General features: G+C 37.0%; 1 protein-coding gene across 2 annotated transcripts in view; it reads left to right on the top strand.

Annotated features, from left to right (window-relative positions):
* Nucleotides 1-3,220: 3,220 nt before the first annotated feature.
* ano3 (anoctamin 3) overlaps nt 3,221-18,965 on the top strand; it is an 89,908-nt gene continuing 74,163 nt past the window's right edge. The window contains exon 1 of one of the 2 annotated variants that reach the window (XM_073813380.1): nt 3,221-3,621. In XM_073813380.1, coding sequence (XP_073669481.1) covers nt 3,576-3,621 — 46 coding nt within the window. In that variant the 5' untranslated portion in view covers nt 3,221-3,575. The remainder of the gene's footprint in view (nt 3,622-18,965) is intronic. The other variant, XM_073813381.1, reaches the window with a different exon arrangement.

The raw sequence follows: 18,965 nt of genomic DNA, 5'->3' as shown, positions 1-18,965 counted from the left end.
ATGTATTCCCATAGAAATGTAGGCTACTGTATGTGCAAGACTGGTATGTTGTAAGAAGATTATTGTGTTTTGGGTCATAACCATACAGTCGTGTGGGCCAGTATGTTCACAGGGACCCCATCTATGGATAAAGTGTGCTGTGGAGGCAGCCTGCTGTTTCCGCTGGAGACAGATGGCGTGTGTGATTGCTGAAATAAAAAAAACAAAACGCATAAACATGATAAACAGGAGAAATGTTAATTTGACATCTAAATAAATAATCAGGACTGCAGAAGAAGAACCTCATGAAACATGAAAATGGTGCATTATTTATTTTCGGTCTTTCACACTAATGTCCTAAAATGCATTTAGATCAGATGTATGCGTTGTTTTACCAGACTGCACATGCCCGACTCCCTCAACACCCATTGAATCAGATTATCTGAACATGAGACACTAAAAAGGAAAGATAAATGATGAGATACTGCACCATAAAGTCTTCTTGTTCATTGTATTGTATTTCTCATGGCTTTATAAAGAAGAAATTGTAGTCCTCATTTGAATTTGAATATTTTGTCATTGTATTTAACATGGGAACAGGCTGTCACAATGACAAATTCAGGTCTTTAGGCGCCTGATCAAGCACATGGACAGTACAGTTGCTGTATATGTGATTGCTGTAGTATTCGGGTGTTGTTTTTGTAATGTTCACATTAGCTATTGGGACCATATTTAATTGCATTACTTGAACTACTTTAATTACTTTGAACCTGCTCTGTTTATTGCCCTTACGCACTTAAAAAGCATCTACAAGAAAATGTGAGTTATCCAAAATGAGTGATGCCAGAATGATGTTAGAATATTATTTGTTAAGACAATTGGCAAATGTAAACTCTAATTCTGATATTTCACAATACTCTCGATGCGCTTAAAATTCTCGCCGATAAGTCCATTGGACCAGATGAATGGTTATCGACAACCCTTTTAGACACCATGCATGCTGTCGGCTTTTCTCATGAGGTTTTGTTATTGGTAGTTGCTTGTTCCAACTCAAAAGGCTCCCGACTTGTCTGCTTTAACCCTAGAATGGTTGCTAGAGTGTTGCTAGGGCCCACGTTTAGGGTAATAGTTTACCTAAAAATGTAAATTCTCACTCTCATATGCCGTCTTTGATGTATATGACTTCTTTTCTTTAGCTGAACACAAACCGCTAAACTAGTAAAGCTGCGTGATATGCGATATCACAGTCCATAGCACAAACACTGTGGGATGAGTAACATACATTCATGATGATAATTTGGGTTAGGGGCCTGAAGCAATAGGTAGGTGCTTCTGTGCATTTGAAACGTCTTGCGTGTGATAGGTTTAATAAGATTGATTCTTGTTGCTGGTCTCAGCAGATGTATCCGTCATTTGTCACTTATAGGTGAGGTGTCAGCCCTAAACGCAAAGGGTATTGATTTTTTACACTTTTTCTCAGCTTTGTCAGACTCTTTATAGTGTGGAAACCCATATAGGATATGTGACAATTCAGTCAGCGCTGAATGGATTGTGTTTAAATGCTCCTTTTCAGCCACAAGAGCCATTCAGAGGGAAGCTATAGCGTGTCAGAGATCTAAACACAAATAAGCAGGTCTTCCAGCCTGGCCAAGCTGGTTTTAGCTGGTGGATTAACTGGTCTTCCAACTAGATCAGCTAAGACCAGCCAGATTAGCTAAAAGATGTCTGAAACCAGCCTGCTAAACCAGATTGAAAGACCAGTTAGAACCAGCTTTTGGTGGGGTTTTTTCAATAGGGCTGGGCATTAATTAACTTATTAATTACTGATCAACCCTACTAAAGCTGGCATAAGCTGGTTTTAGCAGTTCTCCCAGCTTGGTTTTAGCTGGTGTAGCAAGCTGGTTGAGCTGTGTTTAGGTCACTTTTTAACCCTTTTAGACCTGATGTTCAGGTGATATTCAGTGTGCCTTATTTTGATTGGTTGATCAGCATTTTTATTGGTTTGAACCAAAAAAACATGTGATGTCCATTCCAGAAGACTTAGCTGGTCAGACCAGCTGACCCACCAGCTTGACCAGCTTTTCCAGATTGGAAGGACCATCTTAAACAAGCTACTTCTATCTTAAACCAAGCTACCAGCTTATGATGGTTTTATCAGATTTTTTCAGTTGGGAATGTTTATATATATGGCAACTTACTAGATAAACAGTTTAAAATGTTTCTATATGCCTTAACCTATTGAAAAATCCAGCTAAGACTAGCAGAAGCTGTTAGCTGGTTTTAGCTGGTTTAAGGTGGCAGTAGCTGGTTAAAGATGGTTCTTTGCCAGCCTGGCAGAGCTGGTGGGCCAGCTGGTCTTCCAGCCTGAACAGCTAAAATCAGCTAGACCAGCTTAAAAAGTGACAAAAACACTAGACCAGCTTGCTACACCGGCAAAACCAGCCAGAACCAAGCTTGGAGACCAGCTAAACCAGCTCACCATCTTATGCTGTGGCGGGTTGCGTAAACGCAGCCTTGACGTTAAGACCGCGTCTTAAGAATGAGTCTGACTAACTAGCAATTAGTTAGAGCTAAGTAATCAGTCTTATTATTTGAATTTAAATTAGACCAATCTACTTTTCTATGTAACATACTTAAAACAGTTATGATCAGTCTTGAAGAAAAAAAATTCACGACTAACTCTAAGAGGTTTATGCAACCGGCCACAGGTCTTATGCTTGAGCTTCCTCTCTTTAGATAATACTCCCTTAAGAAAATTAACCATGGTTTTACTACAGTTAAAACTTAAAAACCATGGTTACTGTAGTAAAACCATGGTTACCACAATGGTTTTGAAAACCACAGTATTCAAAAAGCATAGCCAAACTATGGTTACTTTAGTAAAACCATTGTTTTGCTTATAGTAATTAATAGACCAAACCCATGGTTACTACACTTTACCACAAAAACGTGGTTCATTTTAGTAAGGGCTGTGCTCTGTAAGGTAGTTTAACTCCGGATTTAATGTATATATGATCTTACAGTAGTGTAGTAGTAAATGTACTGTGCCATTTTGTAAGTTTGACTTGAAGAAAACAACGGGACTGGGTGAGAAATATAAATATGTGGACATTGACACGATTCCATCTGCCTAGTCACGCGCATATCCACCGCGGTGATGCGCGTTATGTTTAGGCTACAGCGTCACATCGCCCTCAATAAGCGAGCGTTTATTCTGGACAAAACACAAACAGAACGCAATGCAATGGAGAAGTTGAACTGCTTCTAACTTTACGCGTTAAGCTCAAGGAAAAAATATTACCAGCTAGACGCGACGCGACGGTTTGGGAAGTCGGATTGACGCATACATTACCCCACATTAAAACAGCAGAGAGGAAGCAGAAGGACGCGTCCTGCGCGGGTCATTCCAACCCCGAGCTACTGAAGGGTGTCCATCCACCCTCTTCCAGCACGTAGTCATGACAACAGCCCCGGATGATGGAGCGAGAGGTTAGACAGGTTTTAGGTTGCGCAGAGACAGAGCCACGCGAACACGCTATACTTTCACATGTCTCCTGCCTCTTTTATCATCGTCATTATCAAAGCTATCGGGAAGCATGGTGCATCACTCGGGATCCATACAGTCCTTCAAGCAGCAAAAGGGTAGGTAGGCTATGTTATTGCGGCTGTTTGTGTGATGACGCGTGTTTTGGGGGGAAACTCTGGCTCTGTAGTATGTCATGGTTTGAAGATGGTCTGATGAGACGGTCAACTTTATGAGGAAGTGTTTGGCAGATATCATTTTTTCCCCAGGGTGCCACTGCAATATAATATCGTTTAAATAGGCATGTTTCTTTAAATTAATATGATTTAAAATCCATTAAATGAATTGTTTAGATTTAGATAAATCTAAAATATAATGTGTATCATATGGGGAAGATTTTAAGACCTTTTGAAACGAAACATTCACATATATAGATGTCTTTTTTGATAACAACATAATCATATTGGATTTCTGTGCAGTTTGTATCACTGTATAGACCTGAGAGCCACTGAATATTTACTACATCAATAAAATGTTTGATCCTTTTAGGTAAGTCCTAAATAATGACTGTGCTAAATTATGATATAACTACCAATAGCAATCATTTAGGATTTTTTGACAAGGGATATCTCGGTGATGATGTGTAATGGGGGGTAATTCCCTGCACAGATGGGGGGAGAGAGAGAGAGAGAGAGAGAGAGAGAGAGAGAGAGAGAGAGAGAGAGAGAGAGAGAGAGAGAGAGAGAGAGATCCCCTATCAGTCTAGTGTTTATGGTCATATGCACTTTTTAGTGGTTCTCTTCATACTAAAAACTTTATAATTATTTTTTTTCTGTATGTTAGAGTTTTGTTTGCATTGAAAAAGAAAGTTTAACATTGAGCATTTCAAGCTGTTGTTTATGAATGCAGTTTTTGGGGATATGTAACATGAACCGTACATTACTCACACAAGCATCTTGTCTCTGGGTTATGGGAAAACACTTTCCATTGATCTGACTCCATCTTGCTTAATGGGGGCGTCCCACACACAACGAGTGGTCATCTGCCCATTAAATCACACTTTGCTGAAAATCACTGGTCTCAGGTTAATTCTGGCTGACGTGAGACACACACAAAAAAAAAGAGAGCAGCTTGATGTGGCTTATGGGGGAAAAGTTTATTGTACTGTTGTGATATAGAGACATACATTACACAAAGAACAATTTGTTGCTCTTACAGGAAATATTAAACACAGCAACTAAAATATTATATCAGGACAGGATCTTTGTAATCAAAGTTAAGTAGCTGTGGAAACATCTCAATAGAATTGAATCACTAATATTATAGATTTAAATGATTATTCAATGATGTTGAATTTCAGGCTTCATTGTTTAGTTCTTCTGCTGAAGTTATTTTGAAGAACATCTTTTCCCATAGAAAGAAAGCAAAATGCATCAGACATAAAAATAGATATATTTTCTGCAAAAAACAGTAATAAAGGTTTTGAATGTCATGCGGATGGATAATTGATCATTTAAATTAAACCTGCGCTGTAAAAAAAACTGTAAAATACATGGAGCTGGGATGCCAGAAAAATACTGTAAAATAACGGGCACTTTTTCTGTAATTTTACATTAATGCTTCCTGGTTTCTGTCTCTATAATGACATACACAGAGTATATCAGTAAACATAATAATAAATCCTATTTATTGATTTCCCTTATGGTGCACAAGAACATATTGAGAGAATTAAGTAAGTGTACACACTGAACGTACTCATATAATACCTTAGCTGTAATGCACTGTAAGTTTGTTTTGGATTAAAGCATCTGCCAAACGTGTAGTTGAACTATAATTGTTAATGAAGTTTTGATTACTTTGCTAAACTGAAGCCAAATTGGTTCATTCATTTGATTTTACAAGTGCTTTTATTGACTCCTTCTGTTCAGCTTCTGATATTGGTTGTCGGTGGACCTCATTTGAACTCGTTTTAACACAGCTCAATCTTTTCGGTTTCTTGGTACTCTAAACTCATGATGGGACTGGTACGGTTATATAAAAGGATCCATCCTGAGAACCAAGGAAGATGGATATATCGATCTAGGAGCGGATATGCTGATTATTGCGAGCATTAGAAGCGCTCTGATGAATCACTGTTAATTATTTAGGACTTTGTAGCGGGCAAGGGTGCAGGAGAGGTAGCTGCGATGGCTCTAATGAATGTTCAATGGAGACTATTTCCCGTTTTGCTCCCGTTAAGTACTCGTTTTTGCAGAAGCTTTTTTCAAACCAACATCTAGTGCACTTGATGGTGGGGGCAATGGGGCGAGGGATCGCTCATAAGATCCTGCAATCTTCTGGATGCTAGTGTTGCACTTAAGCTACTTTTACAAACAATCCAAATGCAGGCATATGAAAAGATATAGACCCAAAGATAGCCAATAAAGCTGCAAATCCAAACACACAGATCAAATGTTTTGTTACTTTATGGTACATTTACCTAAAATCAACATTGCTGTAGGTTTTTTCTTTAAAATACACTAAAACAGTACTTCCCAATCCTGGTCCTCAATGACCCCCTCCCAAAATGTATTATTTTAAACACCTGATTTAACTCATCAGTTTGTTAGGGAGACATGTTTACCATTTAGAAAAAGTATAGGTCTTTACGGAACAAAAAAGGGGTGTTTCCCAATTTTGGCGCGTTTTCAAACTGAGATTAGGCGTTTTAAACCATGCAATCAAAAAGAGTTCGGAAGCCCCGAAAAAGCCATACATCATTATTTTTTAACACCTATTTCAGTTTGAAAATGCCACAAAATTAGAAAAAAGCCTTTTTTTGTTCTGCAAAGACCCCAGTCTCATTTAGGAAGGAGGCTGATTCATTGAATCAGGTGTTTTAAATAAGGAAACTTTAAATGCTGCGTTTACACCAACCGCGGTAGAGTCGTGAAGCGCGAGTGATTTCAATGTTAAGTCAAGTTGAAAAATGTGAACTTTGGAGGAATTTCACGCCGCGTTAACCAATCAGGAGCCTAAAGGAACGCTTGATATTGTCCCTGAGCATTCACTCGGGGCTTATGCACATACAGACGTGCGCATTTTACTTTCACTTTTGAATTAAATGCAACTGTTGTTTAAATCCAGCGCTTGCGTATGCTGCGTTAAATCGCGTATGAATTTGCATGCAATTGCGAGTGCAACAGCTGGTTTAAGTGCTTGAGTCAATGTGCACAGGTACTTCTGACAGAAACCCGCCAGTCCCAAGCAGAGCAACCGGCTATTCCTCCATAAAGCGCTGCTTGAATGATGGGTTTATTATTATTATTAATGAAAATCACAACAACAAAACGATCTTGCTTATATTTAACATCATATATGTATATTATAACAAAAACGAGTAAGCACGCGGCTTCTGCCATAATCGTCTGGTCAGTCAGCTCGCCGCAGTCTGACAGAAATATATGAAATCTGACACCCGCAGCCGCTGCTCTGTGATGACGTGCGTTCAGCTCCGCTGAATTTAGGCAGCAGACACATTCAGTTCTTATTGTTTGCTCTCTCTAATGAAACTAAATGATTTAATTACAAGAATATATATAAAAACGATGGTGAAAGACGGTGTCGCGGTGGGCAAGTGATCCAACCGGTGAGAGGCTGAAGCGCAGGTAATCACCGTTTCACCGACTATCGCAACAAGCCTACTCGGGGCTATACGACACAAGTTCTTATTTCTATAGAGACAGGAATAAAAAGGACCTTGGGCAAACTGGTAAGTTGTAATACACTTTTTTTATCGACCCGCGCCGTTTATTTTCCCCCTATAGTAAGGTGACGAAATACAAACTGGTAAATCTCTCGATAAATGCACAATCAACATCAGCAATCTTGCAAACAGACAACAGGCATAGCACTTGCCACTCCCACAAGAAGCGGATTTTGCCTATGACACGCGTCAAATGCTTGCTTTTTCCACGTGTCTACTTCGCTCTACACGCGCGAATGCATTCAAAATGTTCAAGGGGCAAACTAGGCGCGGTACGCGATTTTGACGCCTGAAACGCGGTTGGTGTAAATGCAGCATAAAACCTTTTGGGAGGGGACCCTTGAAGACCAGGATTGGGAAGCACTGCACTAAAACATTTCAAAAGTTAAATATAAAAATAAAATGTTGTGTTGACTAGACTTTATCTAGATATTATTATCTACATTTATCTAGTCTCTTTTGAAGAGTTATGTGGAGCAAAGTCATTATGAGAAAGGATTACTGTAATCATTATTTGACATGCAAGCATTCACAATTCTTACCTCAGCACCAAGTGAGGATTTTAAACCAGATTTACTGTAGATTTATGACATAAAAATTCAATTTATAAAAAACTAAGGAAATTGGATATGAGTGTTTAGAAGTGTGCCTGATGATCAGCTATCAGATTCTTATTGGATTTAGAGCCACAAATAGTATGTGGCCAACATCACATGAGATGAAACTGTATAATGATCTATGGTGGATATTGAAGAAATAATAACAAATACATAATTATTTCACAGACTTATTTTTAGAAGAAAAGTAGGAGCAAATGGAGGTCAGCAAGTGTGTGTGCGGTCCGAGGCCGAAAATCCAATATTGCATCTTCTGAATGGCAATAAAACTGGTTTGGTTTTTTACTGTACCTCTTTTATTCTTCTTATAGGGCTTTCCAGTGCAAAAATCTTTTGTTTTTAAAATTTCAAAAGCTCTTGCAAACTGGATTGATATAAACAGTACAGTATGTGCATGCTCTTGTGTCTTGTATGGAAACTGCAGAGGAAGAAGAGTAGAAAAGTGAAAAAAACTTCACGGACAGGAAGGTGTGATGTGATAGGAATAAAGAGAGATGCAAACACATCTTTGATGTTGAGCCCTTTACTCGACGACTGCAGTTTTGCAGGCCTGTCCACATCAAGGTATGTTTGCCTCCTGACTCCATCTTTCTTTTAACATTATTAAAGAAATATACAGTACCAGGATTACAAACATGTTCTACATGTAACACGGTTTTTCTATTAAGGAGAAATTTGATATTTATTTGTAAATTCTTATCTAATAATAAATGCAGTGGAGCTCATCCTGGAGAAATAGGTCAGGATGTAATAAAGAGTAGTTGGGTTATCTGAGCTCCATGCATGGTGATGTATACTTACAGTAAATTAAATGATATACTGTAGATATATCATATATGCATTTGTTATAATAATAGTGGTGTTTTTCAAAGATTCGATTCTGTTAACTGTTAAGATTTAAAATATTCAAAATCCACTAGCACAGTGTTAAATATTGTACGTATTTTGCACTGGTGTTTGTCTTTCCTTATTGTGTCGACTCGCCTATCAATGGTGTGATATCTGCATTATCCTCGGTTTCTTCTTTCTTTGCTGCCTACACATAGGTGTGTTTGACTTCATGACCGATTTGCCTATTACACCATAGTATAACGAGAGAGATTCGAAAGCAGTCCTGTTGAGTCACTCTTGCGATACTTTGATGTCATACGTTAATTGATATGTACAGTCCCTAGTGAAAAATCCAGCAAAGACCAGCATAAGCTGGTAGCTGGTTTTAGCTGGTTTAAGGTGGCAGTAGCTGGTTTAAGATTGCCTAAGCTGGTCCTCCCAGCCTAGACCAGCTTAAAAAGTGACCAAAGCACAGCTAGACCAGCTTACTACAACAGCTAAAACCAAGCTGGAAGACCAGTTTATGCTGGTCTTAGCTGGATTTTCCAGTAGGGGGGCCATATGCAGTAGTATTTGTAGTGTCTAGTGCTGTTTCTGTCTGGCTATTTTGCTCTGTTGGCTTATGTTATTTCATTACGTCATCTGTGAACATAATTTGTGAGTCCCGTCTGATTAATTTCCATTGGCAGTGAAGGTGAACAACTACAGCTCCTATCATTCTACGCATTTTTGCAGCATCATCAAGCTACGCCTGTGTTATTGTTTTGCTAACTTTAGTGGTGAAAATGACATGTTGTGCCTGTAAGACAATCTGACAAAAGCAAGTCTACCAAGACTCAATGGATAAATGTTAGCAAGATTAACATAATCCCTAAAAGTAATTAGCTTGGCCAACTCTATTCCAGGACCAGCATTAACAGCTTCATCAGCATGGCGTTTTAAGGTTTAGGGCTGATTTTGGCATTTAACTTATGATTTGCATCGTCAGTTGCGCTGCTGTACGTGTCTGGCAACCTGAGAGGGGTCCCCCATCAATACAAATTAAAGGGGACATTTCATAAGACTTTTTTTAAGATGTAAAATAAATCTTTGGTGTCCCCAGAGTACATAGTTTTAGCTCATATCATACGGATAATTTATTAAAGCCTGTTAAAATTGCCACTTTATAGGTGTGAGCAAAAAGGTGACGTTTTTGGGTATGTCCTTTAAAATGCAAATGAGCTGATCTCTGCACTAAATGACAGTGCTGTGGATGAATAGTGCAGATTAAGGGGCAGTATTATCCTGTTCTGACATCACAAGGGGAGCCACATTTCAATGACCTACTTTTTTACATGCTTGCAAAGAATTGTTTACCAAAACTGTTTTTTTTCTTCACATTTTCTAGGTTGATAGAAGCACTGGGGACCCAATTTTAGCACTTAAACATAGAAAAAGTCAGATTTTCATGATGTGTCCATTTTAAATGATTTCAGAACAGAAATACGAACTCAGAAAGCAAAACAGATATTTAACTGTGTGGTACAGACACACTGGTTGATCTGCCGCCATGCAGCTAAACAGATTGGGCAGACACGAGGACTTCCTGAGATATGGGCAACTCTCCAATAAACACTGTGCAGCATTATTATGTAGCTGACTTTGACTGTGTGCAATGTGAAATAGGTTAAACATGTATTTTTATTTAAAACATATTCTTCAATAAAACAGAGGGCACTTTCTCACACAGAGAGATGGGCGCCTCAACAAGAGAGGTGATAATTTGTGTCAGGACAAGTGTGTTGCGCAGATTCTCATGAACCACAGACTTAGCACCTGCCCCATTACGTAACAGAGATGGGGATAAATATTGCCTGCAGATCACAGACACACATAGAAACCAGTACATTAATTATTAGAAACAACACATTAAAATATCAATTATTTAAATGGCAGCTGTTCAATCTAATGTTTTAGTTTCTGAAAGATCAAACTGTCACTTTGACCAATGTTATGAAATAATGTTTTGCTAAGTTGAAAATTATTTTAATATGCAAGTTGAAGTTGAGCAATTGTGTCTCATACTGTGGGCGATAAAAAATATACTTGGCGAATACAACAATGAAAAACAACGTAATTTAGCAAGTGCTTATGCGCTGTCCCTTTCCCGAAGTGCCCTTCAATGGCTTCAATTGGATCATTAATCAGGAAACACGAGGGCACATGGCACACAGAACTCAAAGAAAGGCCATGTGCCTCCCTATAAACACAAGACCCAGAGGTCCCTTCATGCTTCAACATAATCACAACAAATCAAGAAAGGATTCAAGGCAGCATGAAGACTCAAAGGTCATAGAAAAACAGCTACAAGAGCTGGCAGGACTGTGACAGTAATTGTACTTTAACTTCTTACACCCTGAAGCTATTTTGGGGATTTTTGCCTGGATTTGGCCTACCCAATTTCAAAAGCATCCCATACCCACATGCAGAGGTTTACATACAAAAGTTTGGTATCATTTTACAGGTAACCCTTTGAAATTACATAAAACACTGTTAAAAGTGCTCAACATGGTTGTATGTGATATCAGTCCTCTAATAAACACAAAAATAAATAGGCGCTTTTTGATGTTTTTTTCTAAAGTTTTTATTTGAAAGTATATAACTCTGGCCCTGGGTATCTCAGGTCCCTGCAGACAGTTTTGTTTGATTCCAGCAATTGTCAGCTTACAGAGGAAAAAGGAATTTTTTCTCTATCATAATATATGCAAAAGTTATTTTACTCCAACTGAAGGGAGGAATAATACCCTTTTTGTATACAATTTCTGCCTAAAAACATTTGAAGTGTCCCCATAACCACATACAGTGGAATAAATGCAATTTCTTTATATCATTTTAAAGAAAACCCTTTGAAGTTACATAAAAAGCTGCTGTTTGTGACAAATATTGTTATTTATGTTGTTTTTCATATGATGAAACACCAAATTTTTCTTTTTTATGTTGAAAATACTGTCTGTGATAGTGTATAACTCTGGTTCTGTGTGCTCTAGCAGACTGCAGACAGTTCTGGTTGTTACCAGCAGCAGACAGTAAACAACCAAAAAAAAGAATGAACTCTTTAGCATGTCGCATTCAAAAGTTATTCTTATTTTACTAAAGGGTGTGAAAATACATTTTTCATATAAATATGAATTTTTTGTTTTGCACATATAATAAATAGCAAGGGATTATATATGCACACAACCAAAGAAAATGCTGTGAATGGACTCATTGTTTAGAGTAGGACCTTAGATAAAAGATGGTGTATCATTTGTGGCTATATGTGCTATCTGAGGCAGTCCACACTCAAGTTTCCCATATGTTTACAAAAGACCATTTTTTACCTTATTATTCATTCGATGATTGTTGGATATGTGTTGATATTAGAACAAAAATAACGCTGTAGCCTTATTCCTGAGAGTGAGAGCTTTCATATACTTGGCGAATACAACAATGAAAAACAACGTAATTTAGCAAGTGCTTATGCGCTGTCCCTTTCCCGAAGTGCCCTTCAATGGCTTCAATTGGATCATTAATCAGGAAACACGAGGGCACATGGCACACAGAACTCAAAGAAAGGCCATGTGCCTCCCTATAAACACAAGACCCAGAGGTCCCTTCATGCTTCAACATAATCACAACAAATCAAGAAAGGATTCAAGGCAGCATGAAGACTCAAAGGTCATAGAAAAACAGCTACAAGAGCTGGCAGGACTGTGACAGTAATTGTACTTTAAAAGCGTTTTCACAAACATTAACAAAAAATGATAAAAAAACAAAAAACACTGTCCTACAGCAAATTGATAAAAGGGTAGGAAGGGCACTGCTGCAAGGGCGATTAGTAAATAAATATATAAATCTGAATAAGGCAGTAGTGGGTATGACAGGATGAAAGGAAAATTACAGAGCGTTTCTGTAATCTCCTGTCACTCATTTTAGCACGTCATTGACAGGATTGTGTAATTATGTGGTTAAGCTTGGGGAACGTGCCATCTGCTACTAACTACTCACTAACTTGCGCAGAATAGTTAGCCAAAAATAAAGTCTGCCATAATTAATTCACCCTAATATCGTTCCAAACCTGTTTACAATGAAATGAGACTGAAGCTTAAGAAGGGAGGCCAAGCACAATACAGTTATAAAAGAGGTCCATGCATCGTTTTGAAAGTCATATTATATAAATCAGTTCAAATTATAAGCACACAAAAGATTCAGCTCAAAATGAGTTTTTCTCATGAAAAAATGAACAAAAATTATGTTGTAATTTACGAAGAATTTGGTGATTTTAAATATGATTTATGCACAAACACACTTTGGAGAAACAAATTCAGATATGGATAAAAAACTGATCAGTTTTACTGTCATATTAATAATGCGCGTATTTGTCATGCCTATGCAAGTATTGTTTGGCTTTCACAACCTTATTGTAAAATTGATTGTAGTATTTAAAAAATGATCTTTGCCTTTGTGTAGTTGGACTTTGTTGTACTAGGTCATGGTCCAGCATCTTTGTGTTTGTGAGTCCAGTGTTATAACACAGGTTGAATTATGGAAATGTTATCTATGATATAGCCAAAGAATTTATTAAGGCTCTTTTACACTTCTCTAATACTATTAAAGAACCACTATAGCTGCTATAAATCATGTGAGCTTGAAATCAAAGACTCAGTCTCCTTTAAACTAGAACATGTTTCTGTACTGTCATCCCTAACTGATCGCCAGCCAGCCGTCCCTAACACACCAATAACACTTTCTGTGAGATGAGTGTAGGGTTACCAGCCCTCTGCCTCAGATCTATTTAAAGCATATCTTATTGGGACACAGTGATGTAAAATTCCTGCGAGAGCTACAGTATGAGGACCTACAGATGAATTATGCAAGATTTCAGACAGGCAAACCCACTGACCCAATTTCCCTCAGTTTTTTATTTTCTGTTTTTCCGCAAAGGAAGAACATTCACATGCACATTACATGTTTTTCTATTTACTTTACAGTTAAACTACTTAAAAATGTTTGGAATCATGGATTATATCTCTTTTACTGAAACAGACATGCTTTAAGTTTATAGATAATGTATGGTTAAAATATAAACATGCAAAATATGCACGCTCAAGGCGCAAGAAGAATTATTAGCCTGTTATAACAATATGATAAACTAGGGGCTTTCACATTGTTAATGCAAGCAAACATATCAGAAAAAAGGTAGAAGAAGGTACAAATTGTCACTCTGGTGCGGTACTTTTTTCAAAAGAACTCTTGTGTACCTTAGAGGTAGATACTGGCTCCTCATATCTGTACCAAAATGGAACATATCAGGATCTTTTTTAAAAGAACCACTCCGGCGACAACATCTGTACCTTTTTTCTGAGATTGCAGGAACTTAACAGCATTTAAAGTAAAACACCACCGTGTATTTATATTTTAAATATTTTACCGATTAATAATTTATATTTTACGATGTTCTTAACTCAACTTAGACTAATTAATACATACCTATCTTTATTCAATGCATGCACTTCCATTTTTTCCACATCCCCATGTTTTACTTTGTACTTCATGAGTAGAAAGTATGTATGCAAGTAAGTATGGTGGCACAAAGTAAAACATGGGAATTTTTTAACCGGATGTAACAGTCTTTAAATAGTGAAAACATTAAAGTGTTTGGATCTTAAGGAATGAATGAGGCTAGGCTAAATGCTAACATTCACGACACGCTGTACAAAGATTAAGTGTACGCACTGAAAAATAAAAAGGTATGTATTCATTAGTCTAAGTTGAGGAAAGAACATAATAAAATATAAAAAACTGTGGTGTTTTCCTTTAAGAAAATCAATTTCATCCTTAAATAAAAAAAGAAGAAACTGTAGAATTTATACACCGTAAACATATTTTGTTATCTTAAATATTCTTAAAAACAAAAATGGCTGTATGATTAATTTTAACGTAACATTTTTAAACATCCGTTTTGTGTAAGTGATAAAAGTTGCTTTTTTAATTTTGACAAAACCAAAAACATACTAGACTCCTGATTTTAGTTCACTAAAGAATTTTACCAAACCACACTTACTTTTGAAAAAAACATTTTAACTGGATTTTTTAATGGACCCGGTGTCTTCCAATTGGCACGTTTACAGTAGTGCTTGTCTCTTATAGTACTTGTCTCAGGGTCGCAACATGGTGGTCAAACACATCTATCTGATACATGTCAGGGGCAGGTATACCAAGTTTTTCCTCTTTGACCCTCAATGCATTGCAGTTAATTAAAGCCAAAGTCTAGTGTAAACATACTGTAACTTGAGATGTTATTTGACAAGGCAGAGTCTGTAAGAACATGTGCATTCATTGATGACAACCGCTTTTAAATAAACATATGGTTTTGACACAGTATTGCATGCTTGTATGTTTCCATTAAACAAAAATACATAAAAGTTTTCTATCAGTAGTGTCACCATATGACGTAAAATAACCTTAGTGATTATATTGGTGTTGATGCCCAGATTTCAGAAGTCCGATGTCCATTTGATACCAAGTGGTTATTTATAAGTAGGTGGGTGAATTTAGAATTTAGATTTTTGAGTTGCCAGGAATGCACTTAAAATAAAAATAGTGCAAAATAGCCCATAAAAGCCTCCTTTCAGGCCAGGCGCCAGGATCGCATAATGGGGGGGGGGGTAATTCCTTGGGGGGGCTTCACACTATACCTTATTGTAACTTATTTTCCACTTCTTTTTTATTTATTAAGGCTAACTTTATTAATTTGCCTATATACCGTGACTTTTATTATGAAATCGCCTAACAATCATAAGAAGCCTGATAATCATAAATTAACTCTGTTATCCATTACCTAATCTCAGGCTAATTATTTCAGAGGGAAAATGAAAAAACGGCGCAGTGGAATTCAGCACATAGGTGGCGTTTCCTTGATTGATGTTGCAGCCTGAGAGGTTTTAAACATTCGTTTCTAATGCAAATCACACAAGCTAGTAATGTTGTTGTCACTGTCATGATCATTATCATAGGAAAAGAAGACACAAAAGCGAACAGCGAAGATAAATCAAACTTTCAACATCAGGATTGTAGTCACTCTAGTCTTAACACCATAACACAACTAATTTAAATAATATCAAATAAACGTAATCATTATAGGCCCAGTAAAAAGTAAATGACAACATATGACAAAAACAGACAAAATTTACAAAAGCACAACTTAATTGCTGCAAAACTATAAATACATTGAATCAACAGAAGCACAGCATCTAGAAGTCTACAACTCTTTTAATGCTAAGTTAAATGTTTGTGGCCTTGCTTTTTTATAATGGGAAGCATTATATTGTGCAGAAAAATACCGTTCTTAAATTTAATTCTTAAATATAATTTGGATTATTATAATGCTATACACAGCAGTCTCACATAAAAAAAGGAAAGAAAAACAAAAAGGAAAAACAGTGAATTACTGTGAACAATAATAAGCAGTACTTTTAAGAACAATGAAACAAATGTTGTGAAAGTAATATCTTTGATCTTCTTTCAGCATTGATGGCGCTAATTGTCACTCGCTGTGCTGTCTATGGTCCTGGATGGCTTTTTGATCTCTCTGATGCCTGTCTGACTCACCTGCTTTTACCTTTGGATTGTACCCTGTTTTGTTGTTAGCCCATTGTTCTGCTTTACTAATGTCTGATTTATCTTTGCAGTTCACTTTGATGATGATCGTGATTCGTGACAGTCATTAGCTCATTTGAGTTGCATTAAAAAAATGTTTTAAACCTACGCAGAAACATCTAGGCCACCTAGGGTGCCAAAGTCATTCCCTGAGATTAGGTACTTACCTGTACCTCTCCAACCGTGAATTAAGCTCTCTAATTTTATTTATGTCTAATAAGAAAACTGGGGGGCACTCATTTTTTCTTGGGGGGGGCATTCCCCCCCTTGCCCCCTGTGGCGCCGGGCCTGCCTCCTTTATAAACTGTCCCAACAGTAAGTTAAGTTTGCTGTGATAGGCATTCAAGTAAAAATTAAACCATTAAAATAATATGATTAGTATGGTACTTTACAATACGGCACACCGGCTTTTCTTCAACTTTTTCTCCGCCGTTGACGAGTTATATAGTCAATTAAGAGAAAACATTTCCCTGCCAATGACGCTTTCCTGACTAGATAACCCAATTTATAAAAAACTGAAGCAAAAACTAATTTTACAAATTTTAAACTCTGTGTTTGTTTAAATAATTCCTATAAAAAAATGCAATTATTTTGCTCAATATATTTTGTATTTTTGAAGAAACCTACCCATATTTAAAAGGTTATAAAAAATGAAGACAGCATGAAACTTTTTTCCAGATTTGTTTGTTTAAAAGCAGAGGCTCTGTTCTTTTATCTGATGTATTTGTATGTTTATATACTTTTAGAAAAACACCTTCCTGGAAGGCATTTTATGAAACTTTTGTGAAAATACAAAAAAATGCTGGCAGCCAACTTTTTAAAAAAAGGCTGGTGGAGAATGAGTTAAATGTGATTGATTTAGTTTGTTAGGTTAATTTAGATTCCAGATACTGAAATAAGCCATCATAAATCTATATTGGGATTTCAGAATGATACAGTTGATCTCTTTGTTATTGTGGAATTATAATGTGTGGATTTGAGGTCAAGAATTGAGCTGTCCAGGTGGGACACGTGCACGAGCATGCAGGCAGGCACACATACACATACCATTTCAAACACAGCTGTAAACTCTCACAATCGCAAACCCCTCTGAACCTTCGGTCTCTGGATTAATAAAGGTATGCCGAATCAAAGGCAAAGGATATACAGTAGCAAGCAGAGACAGCAGTGTCTGAACTTTTATTCGGTGGTGGAAATGTGCTGCAGGGCTATCACGCTCAGCTCTCTTTCTCTACCATTTATTTCTTTTTTTTACTGTTTTTTTGCACTATACTGTTGCAGACTAAACCCATCCTGTCTAATTTTCTCTTGTCAATTAAACCGTATACCTGCATTCACAAAGACGCATGATTATGTTTTTCTCTCAAACCTGTTTCAGCCAGCTCAAAGCAAGATTGCAAATCTGCATTTATGCATTTAAAGCATACACCCACACCAAAGTTCTTAAATCTACAGGTCCACCTATCATGTGAGATGAAAATTGCTTGTATTTAGCTACTCTGTAACACTTTACAATAAGGTTGTATTTGTTAACAACAAGCATTTATTAATATTTGTTAATGTTTGTTAATTGAAATACACTTGTTCATGTTAGTTTATTCTGCATGCACATGCAACTAATGTGTTTCGCTGCTGCCATGCAGTACCAATCTGCTTCTCTCTTGCACTAAAATCTCTAAACCAAGGCGGGCAGAGTGCAGTTAGTTTTTGTTCAGTGACTGTGACAGGCAGTGTAACATCTTATTTTCTCGCCTGTGGGGAGCCTGAAGTTATTCTGAAGAGTAATGAATCTGGGCAGCGGTTATGTGAAAACAAGAAGTCTCAACGTGCACGTTTGTGATGGAAATGTGTGTCTGCAGCAGTGTGCCTCATTTAAATGCTTCATTTGTAAATGCATCGTAAAAACATCTAAATCAGTTACCACCCTCAATGGACTGCCAGACATTTACTTAAACTCCTCAACTTATAAGAAAAGAGTCTTTAAATTATTAATTGCTTTATTTCTAATGACATTGTTTCTATGCATTATAATTTTAAACATCTAATAGTGATTGTTCAGTGTAAATCCCAGCTTCACAGGGCTTATTGCTTTAGATGGGTGTTACTCATCTGTGAGTGTGCGCCATTACGTGCAGTCACGTTTATAATAGCTACACCTCAGATCTAAGATGTTAGGGTTATGTTTCAGATAACTTTTAATTAGTGATGCACCGATGTATCGGCCGGCCGATTTTTGATGAATTTGAAACCATCGGCATATCGGCAATAGCACGAGAAAGGCCGATACCGATTGTTTATTAATTGAATGCATAAAGAAATCCATTATATGTAAAAAAAAAAAAACGAGTTAATGTTGTTAATAAAATAAATGCTGAATAGCAAAAACCACCTTTGAAGGTTGTCATGCTGTCTTATTATATTTGTTTTAGCTTAATTTTTGCCTCTCTTATTATGTTGGTCAGTTGAATATTAATTAGATCCTATCCATGTTCAGTAAAAATAATTTGATGCAGAAATAAACTAGCTAATAGACCAACTTTATAGTATTGTATGCAAGTGTTTAATATCGGCATCGGTATCGGCCAGAAGTTGT

This window comes from Paramisgurnus dabryanus, chromosome 23 (genome assembly GCF_030506205.2).
Source record: "Paramisgurnus dabryanus chromosome 23, PD_genome_1.1, whole genome shotgun sequence".
NCBI classification, from domain to species: domain Eukaryota; kingdom Metazoa; phylum Chordata; class Actinopteri; order Cypriniformes; family Cobitidae; genus Paramisgurnus; species Paramisgurnus dabryanus.
The sequence above is the reverse complement of the archived record's forward strand: the minus strand, read 5'-3'. Positions and strand labels throughout refer to the sequence as shown.